Source organism: Otolemur garnettii, unplaced genomic scaffold (genome assembly GCF_000181295.1).
Source record: "Otolemur garnettii isolate 467f Iridium unplaced genomic scaffold, OtoGar3 scaffold00105, whole genome shotgun sequence".
Taxonomy (NCBI): Eukaryota; Metazoa; Chordata; class Mammalia; order Primates; family Galagidae; genus Otolemur; species Otolemur garnettii.
Window position 1 is genome coordinate 283,725 of NW_003852500.1, and position 16,521 is coordinate 300,245.

The 16,521-nt window shown below is 44.0% G+C and overlaps 1 protein-coding gene across 1 annotated transcript; it reads left to right on the plus strand.

Moving 5' to 3' along the window:
* The first annotated feature begins 1,030 nt into the window (after positions 1-1,030).
* On the plus strand, positions 1,031-5,045 carry CASP14 (caspase 14). Its single transcript, XM_003796500.1, has 6 exons — positions 1,031-1,096; positions 3,175-3,324; positions 3,416-3,641; positions 4,086-4,202; positions 4,358-4,461; positions 4,941-5,045. The coding sequence occupies exons 1-6, from the start codon at positions 1,070-1,072 to the stop codon at positions 5,043-5,045; spliced, it is 729 nt and encodes a 242-aa protein (XP_003796548.1). The 5' UTR covers positions 1,031-1,069.
* Positions 5,046-16,521: the final 11,476 nt, after the last annotated feature.

Consider the following 16,521-nt stretch of genomic DNA (forward strand, 5'->3'; position numbering starts at 1 on the left):
GGGTAGATGGAAGCATGAATGGGTGTGTGGGATGATAGATGAATGGATGTGTTGTTAGCTGGCTGAATGGGAAGATAGCTGAATGCATGGATAGGAGAGTGGTTGGGTGATGGATGAATAGATGAGTATATAGATGAATAAGCAAATAGATGGGTGAGTGTATAAATGAGTAGATGGAAATATGGATTGGTGGATAGGCTGATGAATGAATGGATGGATGGACAGACGGACGGATGGATGGATGGATAAGGGGGAATGGATGAGTGGATGGAGGAATAGATGGGTACATGGATGCAGATGAATGGATGGGTGAGTAGGTGGATAGATAATTAATAGCGGAAGGAATAGCAGACATTATGCCACCAGAATTGTCAGGGAAGGCTCTTGACCAGTATAGAAGCATTCCAGGTTGAGGAAGAAGTGTAGGAAAAGACAAAGAGATGAATAAATGCCCATAGCATGGCAGACGTCTTTCTGTTAAGCCAGAGAGAGAATAGAACTTAGAGATGAGAATGAAGAACTTGGACAGATGTTCAAGCTCAAGGCAGAGGGAGGGAGGCAGATTGACTCCTTCATATTGGAGACCCCCTGGGACATTTCCAAGTAGTACTCCGCACTTTGATGATATTCTCATTTAAACCCCACTCCAAGACATGTTTTGTTGATGCTTCCCCATCTGGTCAGCTCCTGGGTAGAAAAGAGAATACATGGACCACTTGCCCTGCTCATCAAGCCAGGGCCTACAGGCTGCATTTCCCAAAGGAGATATAGGGAGGTCCCAGAGGGATGGCATTTGTAGCGTTGGCCCAGCAGACATCCTGAGGATATCAAGGGGTGAATGACACCATGGGATTGTCATTCTAGAGATTACATGCTTCCTGGACTGTCATCTCTTACCTAGGTCAGACCCACCACTGGGGTCTCTGTCAGTCTCAAAAATCCAGAAAGATAAGTCAGTGAGCCACTTGAGCCCCTCTGCCTCCCCTTAGAGATCTTTAACCTTCCTTCTCTTGACCTCCCCCACAGGACCAGCCCAAGGTGCGGAGAGCCAGACTCAGCTGGAAGAGAAATGAGCAATCCTCAGCCTTTGGAGGAGGTAGGCTGGATGCAGGTTGAGGGGAACAGGAGCAAATGGAGGAAGGGAGTTGAGGATCTTAATGTTTTGGAATGAATGAAGGAGTTATTGATGTTTTTCATTTTAATCATTTTATTGTGATGTTGTTTGCCAGGTTTCTCCACTCTAAATTGACTCTTTCCTTTGAAATTAGAATTTTGTAGGGAGCTACTTTGAACTATGGGGATATAAAGCTTTCCACTTATCTTTATATTTATATCTACATGGACTCTTGATTTCCTACATTGTCTTATATAATGTGTTACTATCATTTATTTTGACTCTCCAATTAGTCAGTATGGCCAGCCAATGGAGCATCTTCAAGCTAACTACCATGTTCTTTTCACATGTGTCCATGACTCTTTGAGCAATTTCTTGCTTTAAGCACAAGATGTTTTGGCTTATCTTTTTCATTCCCTGCTCTAGATGTAGAATCAGCCGTATCTCTGAGGAGCTTTGATTCCTTATAGAGGAGAATGGTATTAAGAAGGCAAAATCTGGATCCCAGAGATGCTTATTAATATTATGGTATCACTGCTTCTGCATTCTCTTAGTGAAGAAAGCTAGATAACATAAGTACAAATGTTCCAATATTTAAAAAAGAAGAAGAAGAAGAAAGGAAGGGTAGAGTGAAAAAAATCATGTGGACTTAGAGCTAGAAGGTGCTTTGTGATCATTCAAATGGCAAAAATGACTCAGAGATGGAACCCAAGTTGGAACAAGGAGGTAAAACTCAGCAACATCTCTCTCCAAAGATCAAATCCTTCTCACAATGGCACTCAGTATTCTACTTCTCCTCTGAAAAGAAATTTGGACCCATGGCTTGGCGCCTGTAACTCAAGGGGCTAGGGCGCCAGCCACATGCACTAGAGTTGGAGGGTTCAAATCCAGCCTAGGCCTGCCAAACAATAATAACTACAACCAAAAAATAGCTGGGCATTGTGGCAGGCACCTGTAGTCCCAGCTACTTGGGAGGCTGAGGCAAGAGAATCACTTAAGCCCAAGAGTCTGAGGTTGCCTTAACACAATAACTAAGAAAATGTCATAAAAGCTATGTTAACCAGTTTGATGAAAATATTTCAAATTTTGTACCCCATCATTGCATTAATGTACACAGCTATCATTTAGTTAAAAAAAAAAAAAAAAGGAGTTTGAGGTTGCTGTGAGCTGTGACGTCATGGCACTCTACCCAGGGTGACAGCTTGAGACTGTCTCAAAAAAATAAAAAATAGTAAATAAACTTGGACTCTCACAATCTTCTTCCTCAGATAAGATAACATAGGATCTCAGCATTACCTTTGGAAACTCCAAGACCTCTGCAAGTAAGGAAGTAATTTGGAATTCTCAGAACACTCTTGAGAAGGCTAGGGAGAGAGGCAAAGCCACCAAATGTGACAACTGGAAGGGATATTTAAAATCACATGCTCATTGTCTATATTTGGAAACTGAGGCTCAGATAGAAGCAGTAATTTGCCTAAGTTCATGCTGGGCTAAAATAGAGCTAGACCCCAGGTTGGGTTGCTAGATTTGGCAAGTGAAAATAAAGGATATGAATTTGACATTATCAACAAACAATTTTGTAGTTTAAGTATATCCTATGATATGTTTAGGACATACTTATACTAAAAACGTATTTCCTATTCATTTGATTTTCTTTAAGAGACATGGTCTCACTCTGTCACCCAGACTGGACTGCAATGGCACAATTATAGATCACTGCAGCCTCAAACTCAAGACTCAAGTGATCCTATGTCTCAGCCTCCTGAGTAACTAGAATTACAAGCATACACCACCACTCTCAGCTAATTTTTTTATTTATTATAGAGATGGGGCCTCTATATGTTGCCCAGGCAGATCTCAATCTTCTGGCCTCTAGTGATCCTCCTGCCTTAACTTCCCAAAGTGCTGGGATTACAGGCGTGAGCCACTGTGCCCAACCTCATTTGAGCGTAATTGGACATCTTGTATTTTACATGGCAACTCTAACCTGGGGCCTCTTTTGGCTACATCTGCTTCTTCTTAAACCTTCCCTTGTTGATTTTTGTTGTCTCTTGGTTCAGAAGGTGTATGACATGTCAGGGGCCCGCTTGGCCTTAACACTATGTGTCACCAAAGCCCGGGAAGGTTCAGAGGCAGACCTGGATGCCCTGGAACACATGTTCCAACAGCTGAGATTTGAAAGTACCATGAAGAGAGACCCCACTGCCCAGGTATAGGGCTGCAAACTCTGGGGTGGGAATGTTGGGTGAGATGGGTGGGCTCAAAGGACCCATCTGGGTCTGGTCATCTCTCTCACTCCAGCAATTTCAGGAAGAGTTAGAAAAATTCCAGCAGGCCATAGATACCCGAGAGGACCCTGTCAGCTGTGCCTTTGTGGTGCTCATGGCACATGGAAAGGAAGGCTTCCTCATAGGGGAAGATGGGGAGATGGTCAAGCTGGAGAACCTCTTCGAAGTCCTGAACAACAAGAACTGCCGGGCCCTGAGAGCCAAGCCCAAGGTGTACATCATGCAGGCCTGTCGAGGAGGTGGGGACAGACCTAAGGACATAGTCTGTGTTTGTAATCCAACCCAACTCCAGACCCAAAGCCCCAACTAACCTGGTATACCACAAGACCATCCTGAAACCTTCTCTTTTGGGGGTGGAGGGGACAGGGTCTCACTTTATTGCCCAGGCTGGAATGCAGTAGCATCATCATAGCTCACAGCAGCCTCAAGCTCCTGGGTTCCAGCAATCCTCCTGCCTCAGCCTCCCAAGTAGCTGGGGCTAGAGGCACCTGCCACCATACCTGGCTATTTTTTCTATTTTCTATAGACATGGGTCTCACTCTTGTGCAGTCTGTTCTCAAACTCCTGGCCACAAGACATCCTCCCACCTAGACCTCCCAAAGTGCTGGGATTATAGAAATGAGCCATCACGCCCATTCCTTCTCCTTTTTCTGACTTCATTTTTCCTCTTCTTGGTGCTCCAGAACAAAGGGACCCAGGAGAAACAGTAGGTGGAGATGCGATGGTGATGATGACAGATGACAGCCCCCATACCATCCCAACTTACACAGATGCCCTCCATGTCTTCTCCACGATGGAGGGTATAAGCTCCCAGCTGGCCCAGGTGGCTTCTGATCCTCTTTCCTTCCCACTGCTGCTGACCCCTGCTCTCCTCCACAACCCACCCCTTTCCAGGGTTCCTTCTACCTACCCTCCCCAGGGGCCTCCCCTGAGTCCACCTCTCTGGAATCCCCAGGGTACATTGCCTACAGACACGATCAGGATGGCTCCTGCTTCATCCAGATCTTAGTTGAAGTGTTCACAGAGAGGAAAGGACCCATCTTGGAGCTTCTGACAGAGGTGAGTTGAAACAAGGTATCTGGAACCCTGCCCAGGTAGAGCAGAGGGCAAGCAAAGTGAGCTGAGCCTCCTTTAAACCTCTCTCCACCTCCCCCAGCCCCGAATCCAACTGGGGTCCCAGCACAGAAATTAGGATACCCATCTTCCAACAACAACCTCTGACACAGGAAATCCCAAAACCCACAGGATGTGAGATAGTTTAGATGACGTACAGATAAGCATCCATAAACGAACCCCTTGGATATAAACAATGTTTGGGCCAAAATTTTTCTTCTAATGATTAAGTATTTTATTGTGAATTTTTTTAAATGTTCAGCCAATGATTCTGTAGAAACTATGGCACAGGAGGAGACCTATAGGTCTTTCCTCATAGGACCTGGATACCCACCTGCCCTGTTCTCTAACCTTTTCCCCATAAGCCCATTACACCAACTTCTCCAGGGGCCTAGCCCCCAGGCTGACCATGCCTATTGCTACAGGTGACCCGGCGGATGGCAGAAGCAGAGCTGGTTCAGGAAGGGAAACCAAGGAAAGCAAATCCTGAAATCCAAAGCACCCTTCGGAAAAAGCTCTATCTGCAGTAGAATGGACAGGGAGAGTGCTCTCCTTCAGGGACTTTCTCTGCTCCACAGATATTTACAGGCAGCTCTAACCATTCCCCAAAATCTTCTCTTCCCAAGGCTAAATGGTCCCCAGTTCCTCTTACTTACATCACACCCTTTTGCAGGTTTTCCGTTAATCTGTCCCTGTTCTTCTTAGAACAAGCCAGCCAAAACTTAGCATCAATCATGATGATAATAGTTACATCACCTCCCTCCAGCTGGGCGCTCTACCTCTATTAATGCAATCTAAGAGTGCATTCACTTATCCTACTTTGTGCACCTGTGCTTTTCTTTCTCTCATGAAGCAAAAACTAAATAGAGCTCCAGATTTTCCAATAACAACAACAACAAAAAAAAACAATCCAATGCCTACTCACCACCTCCCACCCTAATAAAGTCCTCTAAGCCTTCGCCATCACCAGTTTTCCCAAGCTGGAGGAAAATTACCTTCATTCTCTTTTCCATTACTTCCCACTTCTACTTTTTCTAGAAAGCTACTCCAAATAGTCTTTCCAATTGACACTACCCTCTCACCCAGGATGAGATGCTGGAAATTATGATTTCTGGAGGGCAGATAACAAATCTTTGCTCAGCATAACAAGTGTCTAATAAACAGCTGACAAGCTTTGAAAGACTGTGTTGAAATCTTCACTCTGTGCTTAAACCAGGAGGCTGTTGTGAAAGGAGTTATGGCTTTGATCTGTTTTTCCCAATAGTCAGCTTTCTCCAGGGGTCTGTCTCATGAATGGAGAAACTGGAGCTCCGACCTGTCTGTTTCATGAAAACAGATGTGTTGGGAGTTTTTAAAGTTACAGGCCACCCTTGCATACTGAATGGCTGTATTTTACATGATTGCTCTATCTCTAGAATGTCCTAAGGAAGTATCTAGATGCAGAACTGTAGCTTTTCAGAACTGCACAGTAGAAGAGACCCTGAATATCGGCTAGTCAGAGGATCACAAGTATTTAGCCAGTGTGCCATCTCTCTCTCTCTCTCTCTCTCTCTCTGGAGCCTCAGAGCTAAAAATAGTGGTTACCAGAGCCTATAGTTCCAGCTATGTGGGAGGCTGAGGCAGAAGGATATCTTGAGTCCAGGAGTTCAAGATCAGCCTGGGAAACATAACAAGATCTTGTCTTCACAAAAAAAAAAAAAAAAAAATTAAGAATTAGCCAAGCGTGGTGGTGCACACCTATAGTCCCAGATACTCGGGAGGCTGAGCTGGGAGGATTGCTTAAGTCAGAGAGTTCAAGGCTGCAGTGAGCTGAGATCACATGGCTGACCACTAGCCTGGGCAACAAAAAACAAACAAAAAAAATGAATAAAAATAAGAAAGAAAGAAAGAAAAAAATTAAGAAATGAGAATGAGGTTACCAGAGTCTGGGGAGAAAAGGAGAAGAGGGGAAGGAGAGGAAGGGAGGGCTGGTTGAAGAGAAGGTGGTCAATGGTGGTAATAATGCAGTTAGATAAAATGAATAACTTCTAGCATTCAATAGTATAGTAGGCAAATTATATTTAACAACAATTTATGGTATCTTTCAAAATAGCTGGAAGAGAAGATTTGTCATGTTCCCAACACAAAGAAAAGATAAATGTTTGAAGTGATGAGTATCCCAGTTACCCTGATTTGATCATTACACATTATATGCTCATATCAAAATGTCACATGTACAAACAAAATATGTACAACTATAATATATCAGTAAAAAAAAAGAAAAAAGAACTACCATACAACCCACAAATCTCTATTTTAAGTATATATCCAAAGGAAATGAAATAAGTATCTTGTAAAGATAACTGTAATCCCTGGCTCAATGCCCGTAGCTCACTGATTAGGGTGCCGGTCACATGCACCAGGCCTGGTGGGTTTGAAGCCGGCCCAGGCCTGCTAAACAACAATGAACACCACAACAAAAAAATAACTGGGTGTTGTGGTGAGCGCCTGTGGTCCCAGCTACTTGGGAGGCTGAGGCAAGAGAATTGCTTAAGCCCAAGAGTTTAAGGTTGCTGTGAGCTGTGATGCCACGACACTCTACCAAGGGTGACATAGTGAGACTCTGTCTCTGAAAAAAAAGGAAGATACTGCACACCCATGTTCGTTGAAGCATTATTCACAATAACCAAAATGTGGAAAATCTGAAGTGTCTGTCAACAGATGAATGGATAAGAAAAATGTGGCATTCAGCTTTTAAAAAGAAGGAAAATATTCCATTTGCTACAACATGGATGGATCTGAAGGATATTATTTTAAGCGAAATAAATCAGACACACAAATGAAAATACAACATGATCTCACTTATATGTTGTAGCAAAAAAAAAAAAAATCAAATAGAGAATAAAAGTGGTCGGCTCAGCGCCTGTGGCTCAAGTGGCTAAGGCGCCAGCCACATACACCTAAGGTGGTGGGTTCGAATCCAGCCCAGGCCCACCAAACAACAATGATGGCTGCAACCAAAAAATAGCCAGGCATTGTGGCAGTGCCTGTGGTCCCAGCTACTTGGGAGGCGGAGGCAGGAGACTCACTTGAGCCCAGGAGTTGGAGGTTGCTGTGAGCTGTGATGCCACAGCACTCTACCCAGGGGGACAGCTTGAGGCTCTGTCGCAAAAAAAAAAAAGAGAGAGAGAGAATAAAAGTGGTATAGGAAAGAAATGGGGGAGGGGAAATGGTGATTATATGAAGGATGAACAAGTCTAGAGATCTGACACACAACCAGAGAGCTTCACTGATCAATAATGTACCGACTCCACATTTTTGCCAGAATAGAATTCAGATGCTCTTGCCACACACAAAACAATGGCTAGCTATGTGAGATGGTGGATATTTGCTTGACTATACTAACTTTTTCACTATCTGCATGAACATCAGAATATCATACACCTTAAATATATACAATAAAACTTTTTAAAAGCCAGTTTTACGTAAGTTGACCAGAGTTGCTCACCCCCAAGAATGATACTGCATGCAACAGGCTACCTGGCACTGAAATCTGTGGTTTTGTTCTTCAACACCCCGGGTTAAAGGTTTTCCCCTTTATTAAGCATGGATTTGTAAGTTTAGCCTGGAAGTTTATAATTAAACTTCCGGGCCGATCCAGGTATTATGGGACCTCTGCGGAAGAGTCCCTCTTTAACAAAAATACAAAAATGCCAATGCAGATTTAGTACAGCCACCGATGCACATTGTCATAGTCGCTCCCAGGGCCTCAGCTTACACTGTGTCAGCTTCAAGGAAATCCACCTCCTCAAGATAGTCTCCAAATGCAGAAGGAGCGGTTATTTTAAAATTCATCAGAGACTGGGCACAGTGGCTCGTGCCTGTAATCCTAGCACTTTGGGAGGCCCTGGTAGGAGGATTGCTTGAGGCCAGGAGTCAAGACAAAAAACAAACAAACAAACAAACAAACCTGCAAGTCTGACCTGCCAGGAATCTTCTTAAAATCTTATCTGTGATCTCCCACTGCCCTCTAGGTAAGGACTAAAGACTGGACTGCTCGATCCCTACGACTTATCTCTCCTCCTTCAGTCTTTCTGGCCTAGCAACTCTGGACTTCTTCTTTTCCCCAGATAGGTTCTTTCCTGTCTCTCAAGTCCCTCTGCTGGGTCATTCCGCCCAACCACTCTGTTATCCTTTGTAGTTTAGGTATTGTAGCTGGAATACCTTGTCTTCTGAGTGTCTCCTTGTCCATCATGCCAGATAACATCAAAAGTTAACAGTTCTTTGTAGACTTTTTCTTCAAACCATACATTACACTTTAAAATTTTGTATTTGTTAGAGAATCATCTTAAGCATCCATCGACGGATAAAGAAATTGTGACACAGGTACACAGTGGAATATTAGATAGCCACAAAAAAGAATAAAATCCTGCCATTTGAAACAACATGGATAGATGGAGAACATTATCTTTTTTTTTTTTTTTTTGGAGACAAAATCTCATTACATCACCCTCGGTAGAAGGCGGTAGTGTCACAGCTCACAGCAACCTCAAAATCTTGGGCTCAAGAGATCCTCTTGCCTCAGGCTCTGAGTAGCTGGGACTACAGGTGCCAGCCACAACGCTCAGCTGATTTTTCTATTTTTAGTAGAGATGGGGTCTCTTACTCAGTCTGGTCTCCAACTCCTGAGCTCAAGCCGTCCTCCTGCCTTGGCCTCCCAGAGTGTTAGGATTACAGCGTGAGCCACCGCGCCTGACTTTAGCTTTGTGACCCTCAGTTTCCCTCACTCTAAAATGATGCTGATGCTGATGCGGATCTTACTCAGCCCCGTGTACACCCGGGTAGGATCCCAGTAAACAGTAGTTGTCAGAGTAATCATGATGCGGTTTTGCCCGGGTTGCACCCTGTGCTCCTTGTCCTTTAGAACCCAACAGGCTCAGATTTTCCCATGATCGACACCCTGTGTACCTTCCAGACGCATCAAACCCACGCAAACCCTCCTGACACCGTTGCGTTGGTTTCCTGCTTTTACTGGAGCTCGGCACTAAACTGAGTGTGCACGTCGGGTCTCGGTGCCACTTCTCCCTCCCCTCACGGGCCGCAGACTGAAGGAGGGGGCAGCCCCGAGCTCAGGCCCCCTGCTGGGACCGTTGGGTGAGGGGGTGGCCCAGCCTGGAGAACATTATCTTAAGTGAAATAAGCCAAGGACAGAAAGATAGAGAAATCTCGAATGTTCTCACTTGTATGTGGAAGCTAAATATTAAAAACAATTGATCTTGTGGAGACAAAGAGTAGAACGACAGTTATCAGAGGAGACGGGAGGATAAAGTGGGAATGGTTACTGGGTGCGAAAAGTATGCTTAGATAGACAGAATGAACAATATTTGATAGCACAAGGTGACTATAATAAAAAAAGTTAAGGTATACTTTTAAATAACTAAAAATGTGGAATTGGAATATTCCTAACACAAAGAAATGTCAAATGCCTGAGAAGATGGATACGCGTTACCCTGATTGGATTAATTCACATTATATGCCTGTATGGAAACATCACCTGTACCCTATAAAGATATACAAATAATAATTTTAAAAACTGAAAATAATTTAGATATTTTTCATGTTCTGGTCAGCATTTTTCTTCTTTTCTTTCTTTATTTCTTTTTTGTGTGTGTGTGTGAAAGAGAGAGAGAGAGAGAGAGAGAGTTACTGTGTATTTAATCTGCCCTACTGCTGAAGGTGGCTGAAATGCAGGGGGGCAATCATAACCTGAAGCTTAGGATCATGAGTCACCTGAACAAAAGTTAAAGGCTGTTCAGCCTTCTGCTCTCCATCCAGAAAACTCTCAGGTTTAGAAAAGAATGTTGTTAACTACTAAGCCTGAGAAATAAGATTTTTCTCATAGGTTAAACTAGGTTCAATAACTAGGTTATTTTCCTCAATTACCTAAAAATTTGCCTGCTTTGGGATTAATTTCATCCCACAAAAGGCAGCTATACACAGGATTCTCTAATGGGATTCAAAAGCTTATATACCATCCTGGAAAAACAGGTTATGGGTCGGGAAAGACAAAGATTTTGGTGAGGGACAATAAAGGATTACTAGGGAGAATGAAAGGATCTGGGGACAGAGATTACTTTGTAAATCAGGTGAAGTGCAGTAGCTTCTGATCCCAGCACTTTGGGAGGCCAATGCAGGGAAGAATTGTTTGAGGCCAGAAGGTTGAAACCAGCCTTGGTAACATAGTAACACCTAGTCCCTACAACAATGGAAAAATTGGCTGTGCCTGTTGACACATGCTTGTGGTTCAAGCTATTTGGGACGATGAGGCAAGAGAGTGGCTTGAGCCTGGAATTTTGAGGTTGCAGTGAGAGATGAGGATGCCACTGCACTCTAGCCAAAAATAATAATAATAACAAATAAAATTATGTTTTTAGTCATGTGATTATTTATACAAAATCTGGTTCTTCCTTTTAATGGCTCTAAGACTAAACTTTGATTATCTTAAGTGAGCTTTTTTTTTGGTTGTGCAATATAAACTAACCTGTGCTGATGGATACACTGGACAAGGTTGAAGTGGCAGAGGCAGGTTACAACTGCACAGTACCACTTTGGAAAGCTGAGGCAGGAGGATCACTTGAGGCCAGGAATTCAAAACCCTCCTGGGCCTCCTGTAGACCCTGTGTCTACAAAGTAAATTAGTTGATTAAAACTGCACATTACAATGGATGACATTCTGAAGCTCCTAAGATCTAATAAGAAATTTACAGAATCCATGAAATAAAAACAAATTGTCAAGAGGCTCATACCCAAAGGCAGAGATATTGGACTGAAGTGGATGGAAGACGAATATAAGGCGCTCCACACTGAGAGGACTGTGTGAGGTACATACACATTGCCCAGGAGGAATCAAGCAGCAGAAACAAGAAAGTGGAAGAAAAACAATAGGTATGAGCCCAGCTCCCAGAGGAAGGGAGACTCCTCCCCCCAAACAGGAGCTCCCTGGTGGGCTACCCAAGCAGGCCAGCAAACAGGATTCAAAGGTCTGCTCATCTTATCCCACAGGAGAGCAGTCGCTAAGTTCCAAACCTCCTTCATTATTGAGGTCCCACCACTGAGCCTAAGCCCCATTCTGTCTGGCACAAAAGACCAAATATTTTTCCTGCAATCCTGAGCATCCAGATCACCCCTACCCTACCCTAGTGTTTGGTGAGCTCACTGAGAAGATGAGGAAGTCTGCCAGCCAATAGCCCAGCAGTCCAAACTTTGGCAGGGAGAGAGTAAACTACCCATCTCCAGCCCCTCAGGAATTCTCAGGCAGATCTGTTTATTGCCCTCCAGGACAACTTCTGAGCTCCACTGGGTGTGCAGGGCCAGTGCTTAATGACTTTGACTTTTGACTGAACTTTGGAGTTCAGGCATAGTTCTCTGAGCTTGATTGGATGGGCAGGCAGGTGTCTAAGTGACTTTGGGCTGAACTTTGGATCTCTGGCCTCCACCAGGCAAGGCTCTCTGAGCTTCATTGGGTGGGTGGGGCTGGGGTTTAAGTGACTTTGGACTGAACTTTGGATTAGTACTCTCCACCAGGTGGAGGCTCTCTGGGCTCAATTGGGTGGCCAAGGCCTGGTGCCTGAGTGACTCTTATCTGAACTTTAGACCTGTACCCCCCACTGGGCGGCAGCTCCTGAACTTCACTGGCCTGGTGGTGCCTGGTGTCTGAGAGACTGAACTTTGGGCCTACAATGTCCACAGAGCTGTAGCCCTTAGCACCCAATTGGCTGGAAGGTGCCCAGCACATAAGCATCTCTCCTAAACTCTAGGCCAGCGCTGTCAGCTGGACAGCCTCGTGAGCTTGATTTGGTGGGTGGAGCCAGCACTGGCAGAGCAACTTTGACTGGAACTCTGGGCCAGGACTACCTACTGAATCTTGTCCACCTGAAGACACTGTCTGGGGCTGCAGATTCACCACTTGTCTGCAACAGTGAGGAGTGGACAAGGTTGAAGTGGCAGAGGCAGGTTAAAACTGCACATTAGGGACAACCTACCAATGCAACCAAAAAAATATAGTTAACGCATTAACAAAGAGAAAAAGAGTGAAAAAAAGAGAGAGAGAAAGAGGAAGAAGCTGAAAATACTCATGAGGAGGAATCAGCAGAACTGTGACAGCATGAAAAGTCAGAGCAAATCTGAATTGTGGGCAAATGGCTGACTAGGAGCAGTTGTCACCAGAGGCTCATGCTCAAAGGAAGAGATATTGGACTGAAGTGGATGTAAACGAAATGAGAGGAGCTCTGCACTGAGAGGACTGCATGAGGTACACATCACTCAGGCTGAACTAAGTGGCAGAAACAAGAAAGTGGATGAAAAACAACAGGTACAAGCCCAGCTCCCAAAGGAAGGGAGATTCCTTCCTCCAAATGGGAGCTCCGTGGTGGGCGACCAGTCAGCCAGTGAACTGGGTTCGAAAGTCCCCTCACCTTATCCCACAGGAGAGCAGTTGCCAAATCCCAGTCCCTCTTCATTACTGAAGTTCCACCACTGAACCTAGGCCTCATTCTGTCTGGCACAAAAGACCAACTATTTTTCCTGCAATCCTAAGCACCCGGATCACCCTTCCCCCACCATAGTTGCTGGAAGGACTGCCCCCTATAGAGTCCAGAGCATTTGATGAGCTCACTGAGAAGCTGAGGAAATCTGTCAGCCTGCAGAGTGAGAACAGTAGCCCAACAGTCCAAGCTTTTCTGGGGAGAGGGTGAACTAGCTATTTCCAGCTCCTCAGGAATTCTCAGGCAGCTCTGTTTTCTGCCCTTTAGGACAACCTCTTAGCTCCATTGGGTTTGTGGGGTCAGTACTTAATGACTTTGACTTATGACTGAACTTCGGACCTTCGTCCTTCACCAGGCACAGCTCTCTGAGCTTGATTGGATGGGCAGGCTGGTGCCTAAATGACTTTGGAATGAACTTTGGACCTCTGGCCTCCACCAGAAAAGGCACGCTGAGCTTGACTGGGTAGGCAGGACAAGGTTTAAACATCTTTGAACTGAACTTTGGATCTCTGGCCTCCACTAGGCAGGGCTTTCTGAGCTCAACTGGGTGGGCGTGCCCGGGGACTTTGGACTGAACTTCGCTGGGTGGAAGCTCTCTGAGTTCAAGTGGGTGGGCTGTGCCCAGTGCCTGAGCAACCCTGATCTGAACTTTAGACTTGCACCCCACCCCCCACTGGGCAGCAGCCCCCTGAGCTTGACTGAACAGGTGGTGCCCAGTGCCTGAGAGACTTTGTCTGAGCTCTAGGCCTATGCTGTCTACAGAGCTGCACCCCTCAGCGCTCAATTGGTTGGATGGTGCCCAGTGCCTAAGCATCTCTCCTGAACTCTGGGCCAGCACTGTCAGCTGGGAAGCCTTGTGAGCTTGATTTGGTGGACAGAGCCAGCACTGGCAGAGCAAAATTGATCTGGGCCAGTATTGCCTGATGATTCTTGTCCCCGTACCCCTGGAGACACTGTCTGGGGCTGCAGATTCACCACTTCTCTGCATTAGTTACTACAGCGGTGGCACTGCAACGGTAAGGAGTGGACTCATCAGGGACAACCTATCAATTCAACTAAAAAAGTATAATTAACATATTAAAAAAGAGAAAAAGAGTAAGAAGCTGAAAATACTCATGAGAAAGAATCAGTTAAAGAACTCTGGCAACATGAAAAATCAGGGCAAATCAACACCTCCTAGGGACGTCAAAGAATATACAGCAGAGAATCCCATCCACAGAGAAACTGCTGAAATGTCAGAAATAGAATTTAGAATATGGATGGCAAATAAGATAATAGGACTGGAGGAAAATATGAAAACAGAGAACCAAAAAACAGTTCAGTAGTTGTCTCAAGAATTCAAAGATAAAGTCATCAAGGATGTGGACATAATGAGGAAAGATATAGCAGAGCCTAAAGAATTGAAAAGTTATTTGAGGAGCTTCAAAATACAGGAGAGTCCCTCAGAAATAGAGTTGAGCAGTGAAAAGAAAGAATCTCAGATACAAAACAAGACTTCTGAACTATCCCAAGCTTTCAAAGAGGCACAACAATGGAGAAAAAGAACAAAATCTTCCCTGAGAGAGTTATGGGATCATTCCAAGAAATCAAACATCTGCATTATAGGGATACTGGAAGAAGAAGAAGATAGTCCCAAAGGCACAAATTCTCTGTTCCAAGACATTATGGAAGAGAATTTCCCAAGTATTGCAAGAGACACAAATTCAGATAGTAGTTTCAGAACCCAGTACCACAAAGCATTTCCTTTGCAAATGTGCAATTAATTACACGTCGTAATTAATTTTGGCAATGTTAATATGAAGGAGAAACTGCTGCAATCAGCCAGGCATAAGAAAAGTATTACTTACAAATAGAAAAAGTATAAAGATGACTGCAGATCTTTCAGCTGAAATTTTCCAAGCTAGCAAAGGATGGTCATCGACCTTCCATCTTCTTAAACAAAATAATTTCCAGCCCAGGTTCCAGCCCAGGATCCTACACTATGCTAAACTGAGTTTCATTTGTAGTGGAGAAATCAAATACTTCACTAACATCCACATGCTGAGGAAATTTGCCATGACTCAACCAGCACTACAGGAGATACTCAAAGCCATTCTTCATTCAAGCAACAGGAGGGTACACCACCAAAGTAAACCTATTCAGAAATTAGAGAACAAACCTAGCTTCCACAATGGTGCAAGGCATAAAATTAAGCTCTGAACTTATGAAAAACAAGATAACCAAAACTCTGCCACATCTATCAGTTCTCTCAATTAATGTGAATGGTTTGAACTCTCTTTTAAGGAGGCATAGGCTGGCAGACTGGATACAAAAACTCAGGCCAGATATCTGTTGCCTACAAGAAACTCACCTTATCTCAAAGGATAAAACAAGCCTCAGGGTGAAGGGACAGACGACAGTATTCCAGGCAAATGGAAAGCAGAAAAAATCTGAGGTTGCAATCCTGTATGCAGATACAATGGAATTCAAGCCAACAAAAATAATGAAATACAAACAATGTTTTCCCTTTTACTGGTCAAGGGAAACCTACAATGTGAAAAAATTTCAATAGTTAACATCAATGCACTCTATCTGAATGCTCCACCATATATAAAACAAACTCTAACTGACCTAAATAATATATCTTCCCACATAATAATAGTTGGAGATTTTAATACCCCATTTGCAGTACTAGACAGGTGCCCCAAGCAGAAACTAAACAAATAAATAATGGACTTAAAGAAGACCCTGGAACAAATAGACTTAACAGACATTTATAGAAGACTTTGTTCTGATAAAACTGAATACACATTCTTCTATTCAGCCCACAGATCATCTTCCAAAATTGATTATATCTTAGGTCACAAGGCTAACCTCAACAAATTCAAAACAGTAGAAATTATCCCCTGTATCTTCTCAGACTATCATGGAATAAAAGTTGAACTCAACTGCAACAGAAATCTTCATACTTAAATAAAATTATGCTGAATGATAGCTGGGTCATAGATGAGATCAAAAAGGAGATCATTAGATTTCTGAAACAAAACAATAATGAAGCCACAAACTATCAAAATCTGTGGGATACTGCAAAGGAGTACTTAGATGGAAATTTATAGCATTAGATGCCTTCATCAAGAAAACAGAAAGAGGCTCAGCACCCACAGCTCAGTGGTTAGGACCCCACCCACATACACCAGGGCTGGCAGGTTTGAATCCAGCCCAGTCCTGCTAAACAACAATGACAACAACAACAAAAAAAAAAATTAGCCAGGCATTATGGTGGGTACCTGTAGTCCCAGCTTCTCAGGAGATTGAGGCAAGAGAATCATTTAAGCTCAAGAGTTTGAAGTTGCTGTGAGCTGTGATGCAATAGCACTCTACCAAGGGTGACATAGCAAGACTCTGTTTTAAAAAGAAAACAGAAAGATAGCAAGTCGGGCGGTGCCTGTGGCTCAAAGGAGTAGGGCACCAGCCCCATATACTGGAGGTAGTGGGTTCAAACCCG